Consider the following 23,340-nt stretch of genomic DNA (forward strand, 5'->3'; position numbering starts at 1 on the left):
GCAATGAAGTGGGGATTTTCCCATAAGACTATTTCACAAGTGTACTGTGAAATCTCTGACATTGCTACAGCTGGAAAAATATGCTGCAAAAATGGGACCTATGATGACTGAAGAGAATTTTTCAACATTACAGAAGTGTAACCCTTCCACAAATTGCTGCAGATTTCAATGCTGGCCCATCAACAAGTGTCAGTATGTGAACCATTCAACGAAACATCATCGATATGGGCTTTCGGAGGTGGAGGCCCACTCGTGTACCCTTGATGACTGCACAACACAAAGCTTTACACCTCACTTGGGTCCATCAACTCTGACATTGGACTATTGATGACTGGAAACATGTTGCCTGGTCAGATGAGTCTTGTTTCACATTGTATTGAGCGGATGGACATGTAGGGGTATGGAGACAACTTCATGTGTCTCTGGACCCTGCGTGTCAGTAGCAAGCTGATGGAGGCTCTGTAATGGTGTAGGGCATGTTCAGTTGGAGTGATATATGACCCCTGATACGTCTGGACATGACTCTGACAGGTGATACATACATAAGCATCCTGCCTGATCACCTGCATTAATTCATGTCCATTGTGCATTCCGACGGACTTGGCCAGTAACAGCAGGACAATGTGACGCCCCACACATTCAGAAGTCTGCCGTTACACTCTTCTGAGTTTAAACACTTCTGCTGGCCACCAAACTCCCCAGACATAAACATTATTGAGCATATCTTGGATGCCTAGCAACGTGCTGTTCAGAAGAGGTCTCCGCCCACTCGTACTCTTAAGGATTTATGGACAGCGGTGCAGGATTCACGATGTCAGTCCCCTCCAGCATTACTTCATACATTAGTCGAGTCCATGCCACATAGTGTTGTGGCACTTCTGCATGTTTGAAGGGGCCCTAGATAATGTTAGGCAGGTGTACCAGTTTCTTGGTTGTTCAGTGTAAAAGGCTGTGCAGAAGTCACAACAAAGCTGATATACAATATGACTACTTTCACAAGTGACTTTGTCTCTGATAGGATAGGATATACGTGTGATGGGACTGGAATTTAATATGCTGGTTACTGCGTGGGGAAAGTCTTATACCTGGTCCTTCCAAAGGGGTATGGCAAGATGTTGGGAGCTGGTATGCCATAAGGATGGACCCGGATATTTTTTTATATTGGATGCATTAGAGGTAAGTGTGCATATGGTATGGGAAATCTGTTTGCAGGCTGTATTGGTAGGGTAAAACCTATATGTGACAGTTTTAGTAATCACTACAGATGCACCATCCACAGGTTGACAGACACTATGGGATGGACTTTTTAATGTTGAAGGGGTGGCAGGTATCAAAATGGAAACACTGTTGATGGTTAATGCACATGATAATGTTAGATGTTTCTACAGAGCCCACAGAGAGCTGGAAGTCAGTGTCAAGGAAGGTGGTACATTTGGCTGAGAAGTACCAGGTGAATTGGATTTGAGGGAAGGTTATTTTGAGACTGGATGAATTACGATAGTGTCTTGCCCCTCAGTCAAGGTCATGAAGATATCATCGGTGAACCTTAACCAGGCACATTGTTCCCATATTTATTTCATGTGATATGGGTGAAGAAATAAGGAAAATAAGTTTCTTCTCTTTCTAGTTGGCACATTCCCTCATCCACACCTTCCTCACTTTCTAGTGGCCACGTTCCCTTACCCACACCCACCTCCATCCCTCCCACATCACTCATTCTGCACTCATTCTCCCAATCCCCCATTCACCCTTATCCTCTGTACAATCACTCCTGCACTTCATTGTGTGCCATACGTAAATTCCTGACCTGCACCAGGGTAAGATCACATGTGTCATGTTCCTGTCCTGTACTCATGATGCCTCCCTATGTCAGACATCCTTCTCTCCACTCATGCCTTCTCCTGCTTGCCTCCTTTCACCAACTCCACTCAGCACAATTTCTCACCCAGGTTCAATGTGTGTGTGTGTGTGTGGGGGAGGGGGGGGGGGGGTTTTCAATGGTATACTGAATTGTTTCCTTTATTGCTTCCATTATTATTTTTACTTTCTTCAGTTATGGTGCAAATACTCCATAGATTAGTATGTGTGAGCAAACTGCTTGCATGTGGAACAAGACAGTAAGAACATAAATAGAAATTGCTTATCCTAACCATTTCATACAATTTCCTTTTCCTTGTGCATTGTATACTAATCCCTTGTGTATACCTCTATTTCTTTTTTGATGTCTTATTGGAGCCATTCCTGAGGAATGCAACTGTTAAAGATTGATAGGTATCCATGTAGAAATACAGTAAACATAGAATTGAAATTTTTTACATTATAAACAACATTCTAGTCTGCTTTCTTTGAAGTTGCCTTGAAACTGCATTTATTCACTCTAGCTGCATTGTCCATAGTGAAGTCCTGCTCTGCATATTATGGTACAACCTCATTTCTCTTCTGCATGGTGTTTTAATGTCCTTAGTTACTCAAACTGGTTGCTTACAAATACTCCATTTCTGTCTGCAATGTTTTAATGGAAAAGAAATATCATTAAAAGTTATGGCTTGTACAAATCAGTTATTTTTGTCATTCTACTTTTCTGCATCATACATTTCTTGCCAATTGTGTCTTTTGATACCCCCTCCTGGGGGACACCTCTTTTTCATAGGCACCTTTAGTGCCAGGTGGGACAATTTGTGTGCCGCAGTGACACTGAGGGATGTGCCGGTGATAGCACAGCTACTTGCAGGGTCTTCCAAGCTGGATGGGCCTCAGTGGAGGGGCCTGATGAAGAGTGTCCCATAACTTTGGAAATAGGAGGCTGTGTTTTTCCCAGGGAGATCTGCCAGCAATGGTTGGGTAAGGGTATAGTGATCCCAGGTGTCCCAAATTTGGGACTGACCAGTGCTGCCAGATGTCCTCTACGATAAACTCTGAGCATACTTCAAGGATCATTGCTAGGCACAGTGGTGGAACATTGTATGTTCCAGTGAATGGGGGCTTTGGCTTCATCACCTGGACTGTGATAAAGGTACATACCTTTTTTTTTTTTAAATACCTCTTAACCTCAAAGTGTGCTAAATGCTGATGAGGTGAATGGCTGTTGAGATAAACCAATATCCAACAGGCAACCTGTGGGGCACCTGGCAACCCTCGGTTGTATAAGGCTTGCTCAGGAATGGGGGGCTCTCTCTGAGTGACATTTGTTTCCCTAGCCGCTCATGGAATCACTATGGAGCAACTTAAATTAATACCTATTCCTGATGGGACAGGTGTACCCACCTAACAAAGAGAGCTCATTTGGTCAGTCAACCCAAAAAGTGTCAGATTTATAGTAACAGGGCACTAGTCTGCCAAAACCTTTTCATTGCAATCAAGAGAGCAAATGGAATGTTTGATAAGGTCTCCTCTTTCTATATTCACAAGGCATTGGAGGGCCCTTAAAATGTGTTACATGACTTTGTAATGGAACACTTCTAGTTGAAACTGCTCCTAGGTAACTATCATGCTGTGGCTGAATTGCACAACACCCATAACTTCTGTAAAGGCATGGTTACTTGCTACAATATAATGGAGATGGACCCTGAGGAGTTATGTGAAGAATGGAAAAATAGGGATGCCTTGGAAGTACAACACTATATGAGGAGGGTCAATGGAACTTGGAAAAAACCTGCAACATTTATTCTAGCATTCAACACTCCAGAATTACCTGAACATATTCTTTCTGGCCATATCCATCTCAAAGATTGACCATTTGTTCCCAACCCAATGCAATACATCAAATGTCAGAGATTGGGTCATGCCACTATGGCATGTAATGGGAGGGCTACATGTGGAAATTGTGGAAGCTCAGCTCACAAGTAAGGCTATTCTTTTACACTTCCTCCAAAATGTATAAGCTGCTCTGTGTTTCACCCATTATGGAGCAGGAAGTATGGGGTTTATAACAAGGTGTGAAAAAGTCAGCATTTGAAAGTTATGAGACACATACCCCATGGTGATGCCAAAAATGCTTTCAAACCTATGTCACCTGCGGTGTTTGCTTCTTCTTTTGCATTGGCCCTTAAGATGCCAGTTGCCAAGTGTGATGCCTCCACATACACCCAAACCACAAATTGAAGTATGAGCACATGTATTTGTCAGTATACCTGTGAGGAACAAGCCATACGGGAACCCGAAATCATTCGGAAGCGATGGAAAATGGACTTGGAAACTCAGCCATATACCACTGCACTCCATCAGAAACCCAGTGAGCCATCCTCTCTACCCATGCAAGCAACTCCTCCCATCAGTCAGGAAAACGTCACAAAAATAGTCATTTGAAATCAAAGAAACTGGCAGCTACACCTTCAGATTTGTGAGTGCTCTTCCTTTTCATAGTGATTTTACTATTGAGGATATCAATATCCACGTGGAGGAACCAGAGAGCTGAGAGCTGTCTATTGTTCTCTCTGACCTCTTGGTTAAATCACCACCACTGAGGGAGAAGGACAAGGACAAGGACCACCACTGCTAACAATTGGCTCCCACAGGGATTTCTGTGTCACAGTGGAACTTAAACATATGCCAGTCACATTTGGAAAATTACAGCTCATGGCCCAGGAGAGACCATTCTGCATCTGCTTACAAGAACTCATTTTAAACTCACTGACACACCTGTATTAAGGGGCTACCAGCCCTACAGGAGGCATGATGTTACTGGAGACAGTACTATGGGTGGAGTAGCTGTTTTTGACAATAACAGATTAATAGACGTCACTCCTCTCCTGTCCCACTTACCGTGGTCATACAAGCAGTTGCAGTGGAAGTTCTCAGACCAGTTAAAATCACTCTCTGTTCTTGGTATCTTCCACATCATGATCCACTAAAAGCAGATGCACTGACAGAAATCTTCTTGGCACTGCCCTACTGATTTCTCCTCATGGAAGACTTCAGTGCACACAGTGTGCTGTGGTGCTCAGCTATGACTTGCTCCATGTGTTGAACTATCGAGTGCCTTGTCCAGTCGGAGAATATGTGCCTTTTGAACTGTGGTCAGATGACACACTTTTCTACAGCTACTGGGTCATTTCAGCCATTGACCTTTGTTTTTGCTCCACAGCTTTTCCAGACTCAGTTAAGTGGGAAGTGGCCACAGATTTGCATTCCAGTGACCACTTTCCAGTGTGGATTTGTCTGCTGACTCAGGTGGTGGTCAACAAGAGATTGCGAAGATGGTTGGTTCAAAGAGCACATTGGTTGTGATACAGTCAGCAGGCCATCTTTCAATAACAGGACTATGTCCAGGAGATGGTGGACCATATCACCTGTGAGGTCTAATGAGCGGCCACAGATTCCAGTCCTCATTCTAGTAACCACTTCAGATGATGACCTGTCCCTTGGTGGAGTGATGCTTGCCATCTCATAGATCTCTTCTTTCTTTCTTGTTCTAAAGCAGAATGTGGTATGAATAGGGAAACTGATTTGATTGTCTTATATGACATTTCTGAATGGTAATAACCATTTATTGTTACTGTTAACTTTCTCCACTAGGAGCAAACTTTGCAGAAGACCACATACCACTGCTTTCTACTGAGCTGTCTGATTAGCAATTTAATTGAACTGTGAACCATTTCATTCTGCAAACTTTCTTATGATCCACAGATGAATCATTTCAAAGTCAAATTGTTATGATCAAGCCATACAGTCATTCACTATCACCACTTTCCAATGACTCTGCCAATGACCTTCTACTGCCCGTGGTGCTAAACACAGGGGGAAATTCTCCCATTGTTGTGGTGAGATTTACAGTGTTACTTAGTCTGAAAACTCAACACTGCTATTGCTTGCTTTGCTCATTTTGATACTCAGATGAGCTGTGAAAACAGTAACCATTCAACTCCCTGCAAGCTGCCTGACCTACACATCAGAGACATATGTCTGAAATTGAGGCACTTTCATTACTTCGTTGAGTTAGTTCCTAATGAGGGAAATAAGAATCTGTCTACACCTACATAAATAGTTCATAAGTCGCCATATGGTGCATGGTGGAGTGTACTTTGTATCACTGCCAGTCGTTTCCTTTCCTGTTCCACTTGCAAACAGTGTGAGGGAAAAATGAATGTTTGTATGCCTCCATACAAGTCCTAATTCATCTTATGTTATCTTCATGGCCCTTAGGCAGAACATACATTGGGAGCACTAGAATTGTTCTGCAGTCAGCTTCAAATGCAGGTTCTCTCATCTTTTTCAATAGTACATGAATCCTTACTGCAGAAAGATAACTATTCCAAAATTTATAAATTTCTGTTTTTTCTTGATTTTGGTTCTGAGCAATTCAATGCATTGTTTACCACAAATAGGAAATCTATTTGCACAATAACGTGTGTCTGGCTATGTACAATTCTATTTTAAAACAAGTAACTGAATCCTAAAATTAATTTGAAAATCCAATGTACTGCAGAAAGGGAATTTGCCCAACAACAACAAACTTATGTCATACTTGACTTTTACATATATATAATAAGAAAGTATATCTCCATCAAGAAACAATAAATACATGCCAGGAGACAAACTGAATCAAACAGGTTTTATTCAGTTTTTTGTCTGTACTGTAAAAGTAAGAAATGTGTACATGTTGCCTTTCTGCAGTAAGTGGTTCATACACGGTCAACATAGTGTGAGTATGTGGGTGATCTAAAGTAATATGAAATACAGACGTACCAAATTCAACAGCAAAGATTGCTAATTATAATTTTATTAATATTTTTAAAAATAAAATTACAATTATTGGTCGGAGTGTTGGAGTTTTTACTTCTGTATTTCATATTTCTCAATAGTGTTCTACAAAAAGAACATTGTCTTCATTCTATGCATTCCCATTTCAGTTCACAAAGCATCTATGTAATATTTGTGCGTAGATTTAATGTACCAGTAACAAGTCTGGCGGGCTTCCTCTGAGTTACTTCAATGTCTGCCTTTAATCTGACCTGCTGGAAATCCCAATCACTCAACCAGTACTCAAGTATGGGTCACATGAGTGTTCTATATGCAGTCTCCTTTAAAGATGAGCCACACTTCCCGAAACTTCTACGAATGAACCAAAGTCAACCATTCACTTCCCTGCTACCACCCTCAAGTGCTCGTTCCATTTCATGTCACTTTGCAATGTTACATATTGATATTTAGTAAATGTGAATTTGTCAAGCAGCACACTACCAATGCTGCATTCAAACATCATCAGATTCTTTTTCCTACTCATCTGTGTTAACTTAAACTTATCTAGATTTAGAGCAAGTTTCCATTTCCTGACAACTAGAAATTTTGTCCAGGTCACCTCGTATCCTCCTGCAGTCACTCAATGACAACACCATCCTGTACACCACAGTCTCATCAGCAAACAGCGTGGTGTCATCAGCAAACAGCCTCAGATTGATGCTGACACAGTCCACCAGATCATTTAAGTATGTGGAGGATAAGAGTGGCTCTATCACATTTCCCTGGTTACTCCTGACAATATACTTTTCAATGATGAACACTGACCAAAAGGACAGTGTACTGGGTTCTGTTACTTAAGAAGCTATTCTCATGTTTGGGAACCCCATGTGTATGCTTGAACCTTCATTATCCATCTGCAGTGCGGCACCATGTCTAATGCCTTCTGGAAATCATGAGCATGAGCATGAGCATACATTGATGAGCAAAGCATCATGACCACCTGCTTAATAGTTTGTTTGTCCATCTTTGGGATGAAATACAACACTGATTCTGTGTATCAGCAATTCAACAGTTTGTTGGTAGGTTTGTGGAAGTATGTATCATTAAGTGTCTATGTACAGGTCATGAAATTTGTGTAAATAATGGACTGCTGATTTGGGTGTACTGTAAAGGTGCCAGATAGTGACACAGATGGGTTCCATAGGATTTACGCCAAGCAGATTTGGTCACCGGGACATCATCTTGAGTTCAGTATAATTCTCCTCAAACCACTGTAGCATGGTTCTCACTCTGAGACATGGACAATTAGACTGCTGAAAGATGACATCACTGTCGGGGAAGACGTCAAGCATGAAGGGATGCAAGTGGCCCGCAGCTATCAGCATGTCTTCAATTACTACCACAGGTCACATGCAAGTGCAGGAGAATGTCTCCCATAGCGTAATACTGCTCCCATCAGCTTTCACTCATGGCATACGGCACATTTTAAGCCACCATTCACCTCAGTGACGGTTTTTTTGCAAATGACCATCAACGTAGTGTACCAAAAAAGGTATTGACCCATAGAGCCGACACATCTCCATCGAGCTACGGACAAATCCCAATGGTCCTGTGCCCATTGCAGTCTTAATTGGTGATGGCTTTGGATCAACATGTGAATACATGGGGATGGTCTGCTGCGGAGCTCCATGTTCAACAATGTATGATGAATGGTGTGCTCTGAAACACTTGTGCATGCACCAGCAGTGTGCTCTTTCAGCAGAGATGCCACAGATCACCATCTGTACTACTTTACAGAGCAGACAAGCCTCTGAACCCCATGTTCTGTAAGGAGTCGTGGACACTCAACGATTTAGAGCCTAGTGATAGTTTTGCTGTCCTTCTACCTCTTTCCGTAGATGCTCACGACAGTAGCATGTGAACAGTTGACCAACTTCTGCATAATAATAATCTGCCCTTTGTCAAAGTTGCTTATGTCAATGGATTTCTCCTTTTTCAGGTCATATCTTCACTAGTGTGATCCCCCATCCATGTCTGCTCTGCTTACATACCTTTGTTACCATGTTGTGTCCCCAACATCACCAGGTGGCATCCAATGTTGCAGTGGGCAGGGGTCATAATGTACTGGCTGATCAATGTAGATTCCACCTGTTGCTCTTCATTAATGAGTTGCAGCATATCATGTGAGGAAAGGCCAGGGATCTGCATCAGCTGCACATCGCCAATGCAACTGAGATGGAGCAGGTGATCCAATGTAATTCTGTAATAACTCAAACCTAAACAACCCTCTCTCAAAATTAATATTTTTCTAAATAGCAGTTTTAACACTCCTAATTGTCTGGCCATTCCCTGTGAAATGCAATGTTCCATAATGTAAAGATCCCTGAACCATACCTACAGCTTATAAGTTGCTGAAGACTGGCAGCACTCACCACCTCCAATCTTGGGTCCCCAAGGTTCACCAAACCCACACCCGACTCCAAGGAAAGCTGACCTATGTCTCATGTTTTGTGCTTCACCACAATTGGACTATTAACAAAGCTGTTGTTCATATGGTATCAGAGGAATTGCAAACAATTGGATTGCTACATTCCTAACCAATCAGATGCAGAGAGTCAGCATGAAATACACTAATAGACAAAGCAACTCAATAACCGAAATACTATCAAGTAATAAAACTGTAAAACACGGTGTTCCACAGGGCTCAGTATTGGGACCCCTACTTTTCTTCCTGTATATTAATGACTTGAGCCTGACTGTTGATGCACACAAAATAATAATATTTGCTGATGACACAACTGTACTCCTCAAAGGGGAGAATACAGAGGCTGTGCAAAAAGCTGTGAACTTGGCCAATAAACAACTCAGCAACTGGGCTAAAATCAACAGATTAACTATCAACACCAGAAAGACAGCTTCCATGAACTTTCACACAACACAAAATGCAAATTCCTCTCAGCCATTTGTCACTGTAAATAACCAGCCAATAGATACTGATACTGTTTGCAAATTCCTGGGTCTGTGGTTTCAAGATAACCCGAAATGGAATACACATACAGGAAAGGTAAGTGCCAGGATTTGTATTGGCTGTTATGCATTGAGTGTACTGAAATCATGTGCTAGCCTGAAAACATTAACCAGCACGTACTACGCTTACATACAAGCCCACCTAAAACGTGGTGTAATATTATGGGGAAATTCTCCAACTGCTCTGAGCACATTCAGAATCCAGAAGAGAGCAATGAGGATTATTACTGGGAGCAAACCCAGAGACTCCTGCAAACGCATCTTCAGAAAGTTGGAAATCTTTACACTGCCTTGCCTCTACATTCTTGAGACTCAAAAATTTTTCAGAAACCACATAGTGCCAACTGACACCAGAGTCATAAAAAATAATGAAATACATGAACACAACACCAGGAAAACACAAATCTGCATGATATACGTACAAACACTCAACTGTGTAAAAAGGGGGCTTTCCACATGGACCTCCAACTGTTCAACAATCTTCCCACTAGTATTAAGTCCATCGAAGACAAAATAAAATTTAGCAAAGCTGTGAAGTCATATTTCTTGTGTCACTGTTTTTACTCTGTAAATGAATACTTAGAACAGTAATCTTGCTATTTGTGTTAAATTGAAAACATTGAGCAATATAATACATTTGGATACTATAGGCCTATGTTAATATATGTTGACAATGTTAACTGATATTTTCTGACATTTGCAACACACTGTGTACCATCAGATCACATGGAATAAATAAATAAATAAATACCTGTGGGAATGCACAATTAAACTCAAGTTCAATGAAAGCTTTTGGTGGCCAGTCTTCTGATATTCAAGATCAACTACTTAATTCAGTACGTGTAATCACACTTTATGACAAAACAGGCAATCTCAGGAAAATAACAATATTCAACATTAGTTTAAATGTGTCATGCATGTTTAAAAAAAACCTAATTCTAAAATTTGTTAAATAACTAATTTGCTAGTATGTTCAGAAGATACAAATCCCAGTACACTTTGTGGCAGTACTGACTTGCATTTCATAGTCACATGAAGTAGCACCAATCTTGATCACCTCAAAGCTGTAAGTTTAAATGAGTGTCAGATAGTGTTTGCAAAACAATGTACACAACACCATATTTTAGATAACCTCACCACACACATTTTATGCTTTTCAAAGTTCAGTCATTAATTTTGGTGATCTGTTTTATATTACAAAAAAATATTCACACAACTATCCAAAAACAGGGCCCACAATTACAATGGTGAAGTTAGTTGTTCTATTGTGGTACAAAATAAACAGTTCGCATTTATGCAAAACAATCAAAGGTCACAATTAACACTATCTTGCATGGGTTTATAGAAGAAGATCAATTATGTCAGTCACTAATGCGATTCACCATTCTCAATGGTCACACAACCTGATGACAATTACATTACACAGTACTTGTTGATTCAACACATTTCAATGAAATTATTAAATCTTCATGTACAGAATGGACATGTATGTGGCATGAGCCAACACTGAAAGCACACATGATCATGGACATTACTCGTGTACTTCCAAACCATGGACTGGCAGTTTTGGTTGACATCTGACTACTTATAGGCAGGTGTAAGAACAAACTTATTTTGAAAACTGCATTATGCTTTAAAATTTGCCAATATTGGATTTTACTGTTTATGATGAACTACAAGAAGTAATGTGATTTTAATTTATAGAAAATGTTGTTGGTCAAAAATTTAGAAACATATACGGTCACACAGTGTGAATCCCTCTGTTTATATGAATGAGAGCCACAATGAAAATTAGAATAAACTACATGAAATTATTAATTGTTGTTGTTCTTGTGGTCTTCAGTCCAGGGACTGGTTTGACGCAGCTCTCCAAGCTACTCTATACTGTGCAAGCTTCTTCATCTCTGAGTAACTTCTGGAACCTACATCCTTCTGAATCTGTTTAGTGTATTCATCTCTTGATCACCCTCTATGATTTTTACCCTTCATCCTTCCCTCCAGTACTAAATTGATGATCTCTTGATGCCTCAGAACATGCCCTACCAACCGATCCCATCTTATAGTCAATTTGTTCCATAAATTCCTCTTCTCCCCAATTCTATGCAGTACCTCCTTATTAGTTATGTAATCTACCCATTTAATCTTCAGCATTCTTCTGTAGTACCACATTTTAAAAGCTTCTATTCTCTTATTGTCTCAACTATTTATCATCCACATTTCAATTCCATAAATGACTACACTCCATACACATACTTTCAGAAAAGACTTCCTGACACTTAAATCTATAGTCAATGTTAACAAATTTCTCTTCTTCAGAAACGCTTTCCTTGCCATTGCCAGTCTACATTTTATATCCTCTCTACTTCGACCATCATCAGTTATTTTGCTCCCCAAATAGCAAAACTCAGCTACTACTTTAAGTGTCTCATTTCCTAATATAATTCCCTCAGCATAACCTGATTTACTTTGATTACATTCCATTATCCTCATTTTGCTTCTGTTGATGTTTATCTTCTATTCTTCTATCTAGACACTGTCAATTCTGTTCAACCGCTCTTCCAGGTCCTTTGCTGTCTCTGACATAATTATAATGTCATCAGCAAACCTCAAAGGTTTTATTTTTTCTCCATGGATTTTAATTTGTACTCCAAATTTTTCTTTTGTTTCCTTTACTGCTTGCTCACTATGTAGATTGAAAAACATCGGAGATTGGCTACAACCCTGTCTCACTACCTTCCCAACCACTGCTTCCCTTTCATGCCCCTTGACTCTTATAACTGCCATCTGGTTTCTGTACAAATTGTAAATAGCCTTTCACTCCTTGTCTTTGGCCTGCCACCTTCAGAACTTCGAAGAGAGTATTCCAGTCAACACTATCAAGAGCTTTCTCCAAGTCTACAAATGCATGAAATCTAGGTTTGCCTTTCCGTAATCTACCTTCTAAGATAACTCATAGTGTCAGTATTGCCTCATGTGTTTCAACATTTCTACAGAATCCAATCTGATCTTCCCGAAGGTCAGCTTCTACCAGTTTTTCCATTCATCTGTAAAGAATTCTTGTTAGTGTTTTGCAGACATGACTTACTAAACTGATAGTTATGTATTTTTCACACCTGCTTTCTTTGAGATTGGAATTATTATATTCTTCTTGAAGTGTGAGGGTATTTTGCCTGTCTCATACATCTTGCCAACTATGCATAATTTCCTGTTTAACTGACCTATCAGTGTATTTTTTATATTACTGATATATTAGCAGTATATTTTACAGCAGATTTAATGGCACTTTAAAATATTGTGTACCTCTGTGTGAATACTTACTGAAATTTGGAAATAGTTATTTAGGTTTTAAATATGCACTATACCATTTAGAATGTTTTAAAAAATTTTGATTATCTGTGAATTGAAATGATGACACATGGAAAGTTCTGGTTGAGAATTATGAATTATTTAAGAATGAAGGAGACAGCTCACTGAAGCCAGAAGCACTGCATCATCAAAAGGTACACAAACAAAAGGTACAGAGCTTTGCTAGCTTTTAAAATGAACTACCTTTTTCAAGCTTCAAGGAAAAACATGCACATGAACACACACACTCACTCACATGCACATGCCTGTCTCCCTAAATTGTGCTCAGTTGACTCCCAGCTCTTGCCTGGCTCACAGTGAGTGTACAGGGATAAGCTGGGGGTGTAGGGTAGAGTGAGGTGAGAGATGGAGAGAGGTGGGAGGCAGAGAAGGGTTTGGGGGGAAGCTGGTGTGAGAGTGGGGAGCCATCTGTGGCACAGCTGGGGTGCAGATAGAGGGGGCAGGTGGCTGACAGATAGGGACACGGTTACAGTCTAGAGCATGAGATAGCAGCACGCAACTACCTGACACGAATTGGGTGGAGTTGCTGGTGCAGGGGATGGTGTACACACACACACACACACACACACACACACACACACACACACACATAGATAAAAAGAGCTGGTGGTGGTGGGGGACATCCAGATGGCAGAGGTTGTGAAGAAGCCATTGAGATCTCACATTTTGTGCTCTGCTGCATGTTGTGCCACTGGGTCCACCTTGCTTATTGTGACAATTTGGCAGTAGGCTTTCATTCTAGTTGACAGCTGATTGGTTGTCATACCAATGTAGAACACTGTACAGTGGTTGCAGCAGAGCTGTTAGATAACATGGCTGCTTTCACAGGTGGCCTGGCCTCTGACAGGGTTAGGATAAGCCTGTGACAGAACTGGAGTAGGTGGTCTGAGTGGGTGGTTTGGGCAGGTCCTGCATCTGTGTGTTACACAAGGGTAGGATCCCTGTGGCAGGGGACTGGGGGTGGAAGTGGCGTAGGGATGGTCTAGGATGTTGTGGAAGTTGGGTGGGTGGCGGAACTCCATTTTGGGAGGGGATGGAAGTTTCTTGGTAGTTTCAGGCATGATGATAGATAATCAAAGGCCTGACCAGGAGATGGTTCAGTTGTTCCAGTCCCAGTTGGTATTGGGTAACAAGAAGGGTGCTTCTTTGTGGTTGGTTCTTCGGATGGATATGAGAATCAGGTGTGTGGGAGGGATATGGTGTGGGAGAACTGTTTATGAATTAGGTCTGGAGGATATTGCCTATCTGCAAAGGCCTTTGCGAGGCTTTCAGCATACTGGGTGAGGGAGCTATCATCACTGCAGATTCATCTGCCATGGGTGGCCAGGCTATATCTGAGGGATTTTTTTGGTTGTGGAAGGGGTGGCAGCTGTCAAGTTGCAGGTACTGTTGGTGATTGATGGGTTTGATGTGGACCGAGGTGTGGATGGAGCCATCTGAGAGGAGTAGATTGACATCTAGGAAGGTGGCATGATGGGTGGTGGAGGACCAGGTGAAGTGGATGGGATAGAAGGTATTGAGATTGTGGAGGAATGAGTATAAGGTGCCCTGGGTCCAGATTATAAAGATGTCATCAATAAACCTGAACCAGACCAGGGGTTTGGGGAAGTTAGGAATGTTTCCTCTAGGTGGCCCATGAAGAGGTTGGCACATGAGGTGCCATGTGGGTGCCCATGGCTGTGCCACAAATTTGCTTGTATGCATTCCCTTCAAGGGAAAATAGTTATGGATTAGGATGTAGTTGTTCAAGTGTACTAGGAATGAAGTGGTGGGTTTGGAATCTGCAGGGCATTGGGAGAGAGAGTGTTTAATCACTGCAAGGCCATGGGCATGAAGGATTTGGTATATAAGGAGGTCGCATCAACAGTGATGAGTAGGGACCTGGGAGGTAAGAGTGTGGGGATGGTGGACAGCCAGTGCTGGTATCTTCCATGTGGGAGGCTAGGGTGTGGACAATCAGTTGCAGATGTTGGTCAACAAGGGGTGAGATTCTTTCAGTGGGGGCACTGTAACCTGCCACAATGGGGCACCCAGGATTGTTAGATTTGTGAATTTTGGGGAGCGTGTACGTGGGTGTGTGGTCTGTTATTGAGGTGAGTAGGGAGGTGGTTTCTGAGGAGAGGTTGTGGGAAAGGCCTAAGGATTTCAGAACTGATTGGAGGTTATATTGGACTTCTGGGATGGGGTCACTCTGGCAGAGTTTGTAGGTGGATGTGTCGGACAACTGCCAGAGGCCCTCTGCCATATAGTTACTCTGGTTCATGACAACAGTGGTGAAATCTTTGTCTGCTGATAGGATAATCAGATCAGGATCCATTTATAAGTTGTGTAGGGCAGTCCTTTCTTCTGCTGAAAGGTTGCTGTTCTTAGGGAGGAACCTGGGCAAGGATGGTGAGGTCAAGTTGTAAGTTACGAATTCCTGGAAGGTGACTAGGGGATTGTTAGTCAGGCATATTGGAGGGTCACTGTTGGATGTGTTATGAAGTGGGGCAGTCAGCGTTCAATGTTGGGATTGAATTGGCTTTCACTGGATTGGTTTGTGGAAAAGAAGTGTTTCCACTGTAGGGAGCGGGAGAAGGAGAGTAGGTCTTTCACAAGTTCAACATGGTTAAAACTGGGAGTAAGGCTGACTGTGAAGCCTTTGGATAGGACTGAAACGTCTGTGAAGTGAGGATTTTGGTGGAGAGGTTAACAACAGTGTTCTCAGATTGTTTTGGCTCTGAATTTTGTGGAGTGTTAGTAGGAGTTTTGGAGGATGTGGGAGGTTGAAAAGGTCAGCCGGGCAGGGTCTAGGTGCTATGAAGGGTTGATGAGGAGGAATACTGTGGGCAGGTTTGGGGTTGAATAGCGGTGCCCCAAGGTGGGAGTAGGATGTCAGCAGGATGGATAACTTGTGGAGGGGTGTTTGGAATGTTCTTCTAGGTGTTAAAGTGTAAGGATCTCAATTTGGCTGATGAGGTGTATATAGTTGGGATTGCATAGTACCAGTATTTTGCTGAGGAAATAGAGGTGGCTCAGTTATGCCTGTGCCACAGAGACATGTTTTTGTAGAACCACATTTGTGAAGGAAAGGGGCTGGCGGAATCTGAAAAGGTGAAGGTTATTGTGGAAGGAGGGGTGGGATCCAGCAATAGAGATTTTTATGGTTAGGCCATTGGGGTGGGGGGGGGGGGGGAGAGATTCCATGGCTTAGGCAGCATTTAAGAAACAGGATGTGGGACAGGGTTTTGGCTACAGATAGAGAAATTTTTCGAACTGATGCAGATAAATAGAGCAGGTTCCCATTGTGGAGGAGGGGGGGGGGGGGTTAACTGGGGAAAGAAGTTGTCATTGGAAATGGCTAATAAAGGTGTCGGGTGATTGTAGGGGGAGTTGAATCACGTTGACGGGTGTAAGGAGTGAAAGGAATTGTGATGGGGGCAGAGGGTAGTATTGTGATTGAAGTATATCTTATTGTGCTTGCTATATCGTCATGCACACACAATAAATTTGATTGCCCATGATTTATCATCATACATAAGAGATAACAAGAAAACAAGGACCGGCAAATTGGGAGCAATATATGAAGGAGGGAACAATTTTGTGTTGCTAGAAGTGTGTTATGCTGTTATTGGGAGTCACATGGCACATGGAGTTGCATGCATGGCTGTCATAACAGATGCGGCCATAAAAACAGGGTGTAACAAAAGTCGCATGTGACCACACGTGTCGTGGCCATTATGGAGTGTGTCTTAAAGGTGAGAGGGCAGAAACATAAGAGAAAGAAAGGGACAGACAATAGAGTGGGAGCTAGATAAAGGAGACAGTAACAAAGGATGGACAACATGAGGTTTGGATTGAGGAGATCCACTAGGCAGTATAATAATGTATGGAAAGTTCTGGTTGAGAATTATGAGCTATTTAGGAATAAAGGAGATGACTCACTGAAGGGCAGAAGTGCTGCTTCATCTATAGGTACACAAACAAAAGCTATAGAGGTTTGCTAGCTTTCAGAATGAGTGCTTCTATCTCATGCCCTAGTCTGTGAAATCACGTGCCCAGCCATCTGCCACATGCCCCCTCTACCTGCACTCCCAGCTAGCCCACAGATGGATTCCCACCCTCCTACAAACCGTTAGACACTTCCCCCCAACCTCTTCCCTGCCCCCTACTTCTATCCATCCCTTACCCCACCCCACACTGCACCCCCACCTAACCCCACCCTGCACCCCCACCTCACCAGAGTACACTCACCATGGGCCAGGCAAGAGCTAGCAGTCGACTGAGCAAAATATAGGGAGACAGGCATGTGCATGAGAGTGAGTGTGTGTATGTGTTTGACTGCATGTTTTTCCTTCAAGCTCAAAAAAGGCAGTTCATTCCAAAATCTAGCAAAGCTCTGTACCTTTTGTTTGCATACTTATCGATGACGCAGTACTTCTACCTTTCAGTGAGTCGTCTCCTTCATTCATTAATAATCTGTGAATCAAAATAGATTTGTAAGAGTATACATTTCCACAATATTCATTAAACAAAATGTTTAGATTTCATCATTGAATAAAACATATTTATCTCTTGCACCGTCCAATTTGCATTATACCTCAGGCTTTCAGTATTGTCCTGAATTGCCTTTCATGTATTGTGGTAATTTAAATGTTATATGGTGAGGAATGCTGTGTGAACATGCCAAAAAGGCCAGAGATAAGGTCAGTGCCACAAGTATATGGTTACTTGAAGCTCAACGCCATCACATCAGAACATAAACCATCAAATATATGCATCTGTGATTTCTCTGCCTGTGACTGCATTATACCATATGCTTGCCAATTGTTGGTTGACCCCTATGAAAGGAAAATCCCAGGGAATTACTGGCTCTCAGTTACTTGCTCATGATAAAAGTGGTACATGCAGACTTGAAAGCAAGACTTTTTTTTTTTTTTTTTACACAGTTCTACGTGAGAAGAAGTAAAAAACATTGAAGCCAAGGATGTCATCACCGAAGACTAGCCATAAGTCTATTTGGCTCGTTCTTGTTACCACTAATATTTCTTTAATACTACTGAGAAAACACCTCAGCAGCCTGTTAGATTTAGGTATCAGTTCGGAGACACACCACTGGACTATCGAGTGTGTCATGGTTTTCTCCTTCTGTATAAGTGGAAGTCGAATGAAAACAAAAAAGTAAGTAACATGTTTATTACTTCAAAAGTAATCACAATAACTATTAATGCATTTATCCTATTGTGAGGTAAGATGGTCAATGCCTTCACGGAAAAATGTTTGCAGTTGCCTACGGAACCATGATTGTACCCAGGTGTGGACCGCTTCGTCTGAAGTTGACAGCCGTGAATGTCCATCTTCAGGGCTCCAAAAATATGGAAGTTACGTGGTGAGGTATTTCATCTGGATGGAGGCTATGTAAGGGCTCCCCAATGTAACTTCTGCAGTGTAATCAAAACAGCTTTGGCAGCTTAAGGGCTACCCACATGTTGTAAAGTTTCTTTCAGTTATGCTGCAGAAGTTTATCTGAGAAGTCCTTACACATCCTCCATACAGCTGTGATCTTTCGTCATGAAATTTCCATATTTTTGGAGCCCTAAAGATAGGCTTTTATGGCCATCGCTTTACTTCAGATGAATTGTTGCCCACCTAGACGTGCTCATGGTTCTGTAGGCAATTGCAAACATTTTTACATGAAGGCATTGACCATCTTGCCTCACTATGGGATAAATGCATTAACAGTTATGGTGATTACTTTTCAAATAATAAACAGTTTTCTTACCTTTTTCCATCTGCCTCATTTTCATTTGACTGCCCCTCATAAGTGTAGTCACGCCAACTTCTGCATTTTTCTTCTTCTAATTAATAAGTAAACTGTATTGTACTAGGTTGTTAAGAGCTTCGAAGTATGTCCAGGATCTGCTAAGTTCAACATTCTGCATTTGAAAGATGTCAGTGAATAAACCGTATGTAGCATATGAAGAGCATGACAGTTATTTCAAAACTATATATGTATGTAATGATTTTTTTTACTGTTTTTGCAGATTCAAGCATATATTTATAACACTAATTTTAGTGTAACAATGTGTAACTGTGTGGTGGCTTTCATTGAAGCTGGTAGCAGCTACACTTTCTTTTGTGTTGGAACATGTATAGTGTTCTCTGCAATATTGTTATTTGAATCGTGGAATCAAAATATGTGAGCTCCAAATTTTACTTACTATCTGTGCATGCCTAATATTTTACCCATAGAAATATTCTGTAATCCTGCAGTTCAATACACAAATAACTTCATTTTGCTCTGATTAACTTTAGAACAAAACTTGTACTAGTCATTTTCAAGTTTATGTATAATCTTTAACATGTGCCTGCATAAGATGCAAATTTGGAGCTAAGTTTCTTTATTTAATGCCATTTCCTGATGTTATTTTTACCAGTTGACTGTTGTATGTCAGTATGTTCTCTTTTAAGTAGCAACAATATTTTTTGTGTCTTCTACATTAATTGCAGTTTTTTATCCCCAGTGTGACCAACTGGCAGAAGATTCCCCAAGTAAAACAGCAGAAGGAAAACATATGAGCGATGAAGATCGCCACAAAAAGAAAGCCACTGATTAAGTCATAGTGTCTATGAATATCTTATTGTGTTTTTTAAAATTCTAAATGTTGTGTCAATGTGCTTTTCTTTAATCTAAATTTGAAGATTACTGAAATTTTGTTGAGTCTGAGAGAAACTGTCAATTGTTAGAAAACCTGCTTAGCCATTATACAACATTCCATATTAGTTTGCAGCCACTGTGTACCATAAATATAGTTGATATTACTTGATGTATTGGGTGCTAAATGTGTAAAATGAGTGTTATATGTGTTGACTGGCTGTTCTACAAGTGAAAATGCATTGTTGGTGAATGGAGGGTGCTGACACATGCATGTTTAATGTATTGTCCACAACGTTAGTAGTGTCAAGAGTGTTAGATGTCTATGAAGTGGTTCATTGTGATCTGCTGTTGGCTCCTTGCCCGAAAACTTTAGTAACAAGTGTAATGGGTGTTAAGTCAATGATACCAATTTCTGTTTAATAAATGATGTGGTCATCTTGAGCAGATATTACCATGTGGAAGAGGGAAGGACAATTTGATTGTAATACTTTGAGTTAGAGCTATTTTATCCTCAAGATTTTATAGTGGTGCGAGACATGACAAGAGTGTTAGGCAAGACAAGTGTGTTCGATATCCATAAGTTGGCATTTTATATATTATTGTGGTACTTATGGAAAGAAGGGAGATACTAGTCTGTTACAACTTACGTGGCTCACTTATAAGGAAAACTGAAGATTTGCAACTGAAGCAGTGGCTTTTCTGATGGATTAAATACTTCATCTTTGATATGTACCTAAAACAAAGTGTTCTTTTCCTGTCATTTACTTTGAAACACATTTTGATATTGAACAGATTGTAAATTCCAATACTACTTTATTGTGACTAACATCAAAGTAACATAACTGCCTCAGTGTATTTAGTTACTATTTGAAAATGTTGCACTTGTTTCATTGGGAATATTTGGTACTGTTACTCTCACAAATATTTAATTTAATTGCTATCACAAACATTTGGTGTTGTTGCTCTTTTGCTTCCTTGTTTGCCCATTTACCATTGGTACACAAAAACAAGTACTGTAATAATTTTCACACCTGTCAGAAAACTTAAATTGTAATTTGCTTTTCCAAATATCAAGCTCAGATAATTTCATAGGGATTGTATTGCACTAAATCTCTGTGAGACAGTATATCTAATGCCATAATACAAAATTTATGGACTGCAACTTCCATTGACTTCTGCAGTGCTCACTTTCATGCAAGTGTCCTATGAATTATGTAAATAGCAGGATATGGGTAGTTGGGGATTTGAAGAAAACGGTGAAAGAGGGTGACAGCTGAATGTTTGCTTTCATTGTGACCATTCATTTTTATACTTGTAGTTGAAAATTGGCTTGTACCCTACAAGAGATTTATTTCCATTAATTTTCTAAGAGGCTAGTTCTCAAAGACTTTGAAAGTTTAATTTAAAAACTTAAGACTCATTAAAACTGGAAGCAGCTGCATGTGTACACAGTGTGCTTTGCCCAATAGAATTTTGTAATGTCAGACTCCCTACAACACTTGACACATAGTTTTTGAGGTTCACTTGCTCCCTGTGCACTGGTTGCTTTGTTGCAGACATGAGCAACTATTCTTGTGATTACAGACATGTGCCATTATAATCATAATAATGTGTACAGTGTATGATTCCAAATCATATCTGTCTCACATCATTGTCTTGTTTTTTTTTTCCTCATATTTGTATTTGTCATGAGACTGATCACACATGAACATATGTTCCAAGCCAAAATCAGGTAATGTCTAAGTTTCTTCAGAAATTTTCTATACTTTCCAGCTGTATTCTGTTCAGAAATTAGGTGGAGATCTGCTCTGGTAGTGAGGGAGTAATTACACTCTGTCTCCAGTACATTAAAAGAATTTATTTTTATTCAGTACAGGAAGTTTGCATGAGCTTCTAATTTAATTTTGTGGTGATAGGAAAAAAAAACTTCTAGTGTATAGATAGTTATTACTGTTGATCTATGTCTGGAGAGAGTGGGTAACACAGATTGGGTTAAGTGATTGTATGACACTGTAATGGTGATGTGATAACACTTTCAACAGGCTCAAAGTTGAAACATATTGTGTCCTTGTGTACAGCATTTGTGGGTTTATTGGTTCTTCAATCCATTTCAAAACCTCCACTTCAAATTATCTTAGTGCATAGTATGTCTAAACTGAGTGAAACCCGAACAAGTTTTTAGTCTTGCAAGCTTGGCATCAAATTGCATTCTGTTGAGCTGTAGATACATTTGTCACATAGCTGTTAATGTTGATCAGCAGTCTGCACATAATATTTCATTAGAAAATGATGTTATGTGAGATACAAATTTCTGTGTCTAAATTCCAGTAAAATGAAGATGAAGTTTTGATTTTGTTACATTATCATTCACTCATTTATTCAAACATTTATTCAGAACTAATAATTGTATGGCTGGGGAAGTTATAGGTTAATTCACAACTGGAAATGATATTATTTCAAATCACAATTCACAGTAACAGCTCTTATGTCAAACATTTCTAATGTACAAAGAAGTGTCGCAAAATTAACATCTTTAGCTGAGATGTAACTGTTCCCATGGTACCTTCGCTGTTGTGCCAAAGACTCCATGTAGTATTTACTTCAAGCCTCTCTCCATGTCTTGTGGAACATTACATATGTTCATGTTTTATTGACTGTGAGAATAATAGCTGATTTTAATTTCTAAGTACTCAGGAGATGCCAAAAATGTGCTCATATTTAAATGAGATTGATGTTTTGTGTGACCTGTAGTATCAGAATAATGTGCTCATATTTAAATGTGATTGATGTTCTGTGTCACCTGCAGTATCAAAATGTATGAAATATGTTCATTATCTCATGTAGTATATTCTTAAGTTTATTTTATGTATGTTTTAGTAGACCTAGAATTCATTTCATACATAAATTTATTCAGGTCTGGGAAGTATCAAAAGAAGACTGTATTTTTCACTTATAAATTATAAAATTATGGAAATCAAGAATTGCATGAATATTGCATGTGTTATTTGTGTCATTAATTTTGTATGTAAATGTTTATAAATTTTGGATGTTGTATAATGATGTATTAAAGGATTTTCATAATGAAATACATGTATTTAATATCTGAATCAAACATTGCTTTCTTTAAAGAGTTCCTTCCAAATTAGACAGGTTCTGTGAACAATAATGACAGTGTCTGCTAAAATCATTGTGCAAGATTCAAAAATCATTTTTTCTGTGGTTCTCAGCAAGATGTACCCAATTTACATACATAACATTTATAAGTTGCTGTATTGATAACTGTTGAATGACCATTTTAATTTACAAGTGCTTGTTGTTTCCTTATGAGTTTTTCACTTACAAAAATGAAATTTAGCAGATAATGTTTAGTAAGTGAGAGAAATGGCAGAGAAGAGCAATGGAGTAATGGAAAAGTGTTGGAAAGAAAAAGAAAAAATGGATGGAGAGAAATAACAACTCAGTATGTAGTCATAGGAACAGATAAAATATTTTAGGAAGGTTGATGGGGCTTGGGATGGTTGCAATCAAACTGGAGAGAAGGTCCATTGAAACTGCGTAAATAATTAAAAAGTACAAGATAGTTGAGGGTTAAGCAGTTTCAGCCATAGTCTTCAAAGGAAATGACCTATGCT

At 40.1% G+C, this 23,340-nt stretch overlaps 1 protein-coding gene across 1 annotated transcript in view; it reads left to right on the forward strand.

Moving 5' to 3' along the window:
• The window catches only part of LOC124721691, an 888,717-nt gene extending 866,066 nt beyond the window's left edge, over nt 1–22,651 (forward strand). The window contains exon 39 of the mRNA XM_047246771.1: nt 19,575–22,651. Coding sequence (XP_047102727.1) covers nt 19,575–19,667 — 93 coding nt within the window. The 3' untranslated portion in view covers nt 19,668–22,651. The remainder of the gene's footprint in view (nt 1–19,574) is intronic.
• Nucleotides 22,652–23,340: the final 689 nt, after the last annotated feature.

The sequence above is a fragment of the Schistocerca piceifrons genome, chromosome X (assembly GCF_021461385.2).
Source record: "Schistocerca piceifrons isolate TAMUIC-IGC-003096 chromosome X, iqSchPice1.1, whole genome shotgun sequence".
Classification (NCBI taxonomy): Eukaryota; Metazoa; Arthropoda; class Insecta; order Orthoptera; family Acrididae; genus Schistocerca; species Schistocerca piceifrons.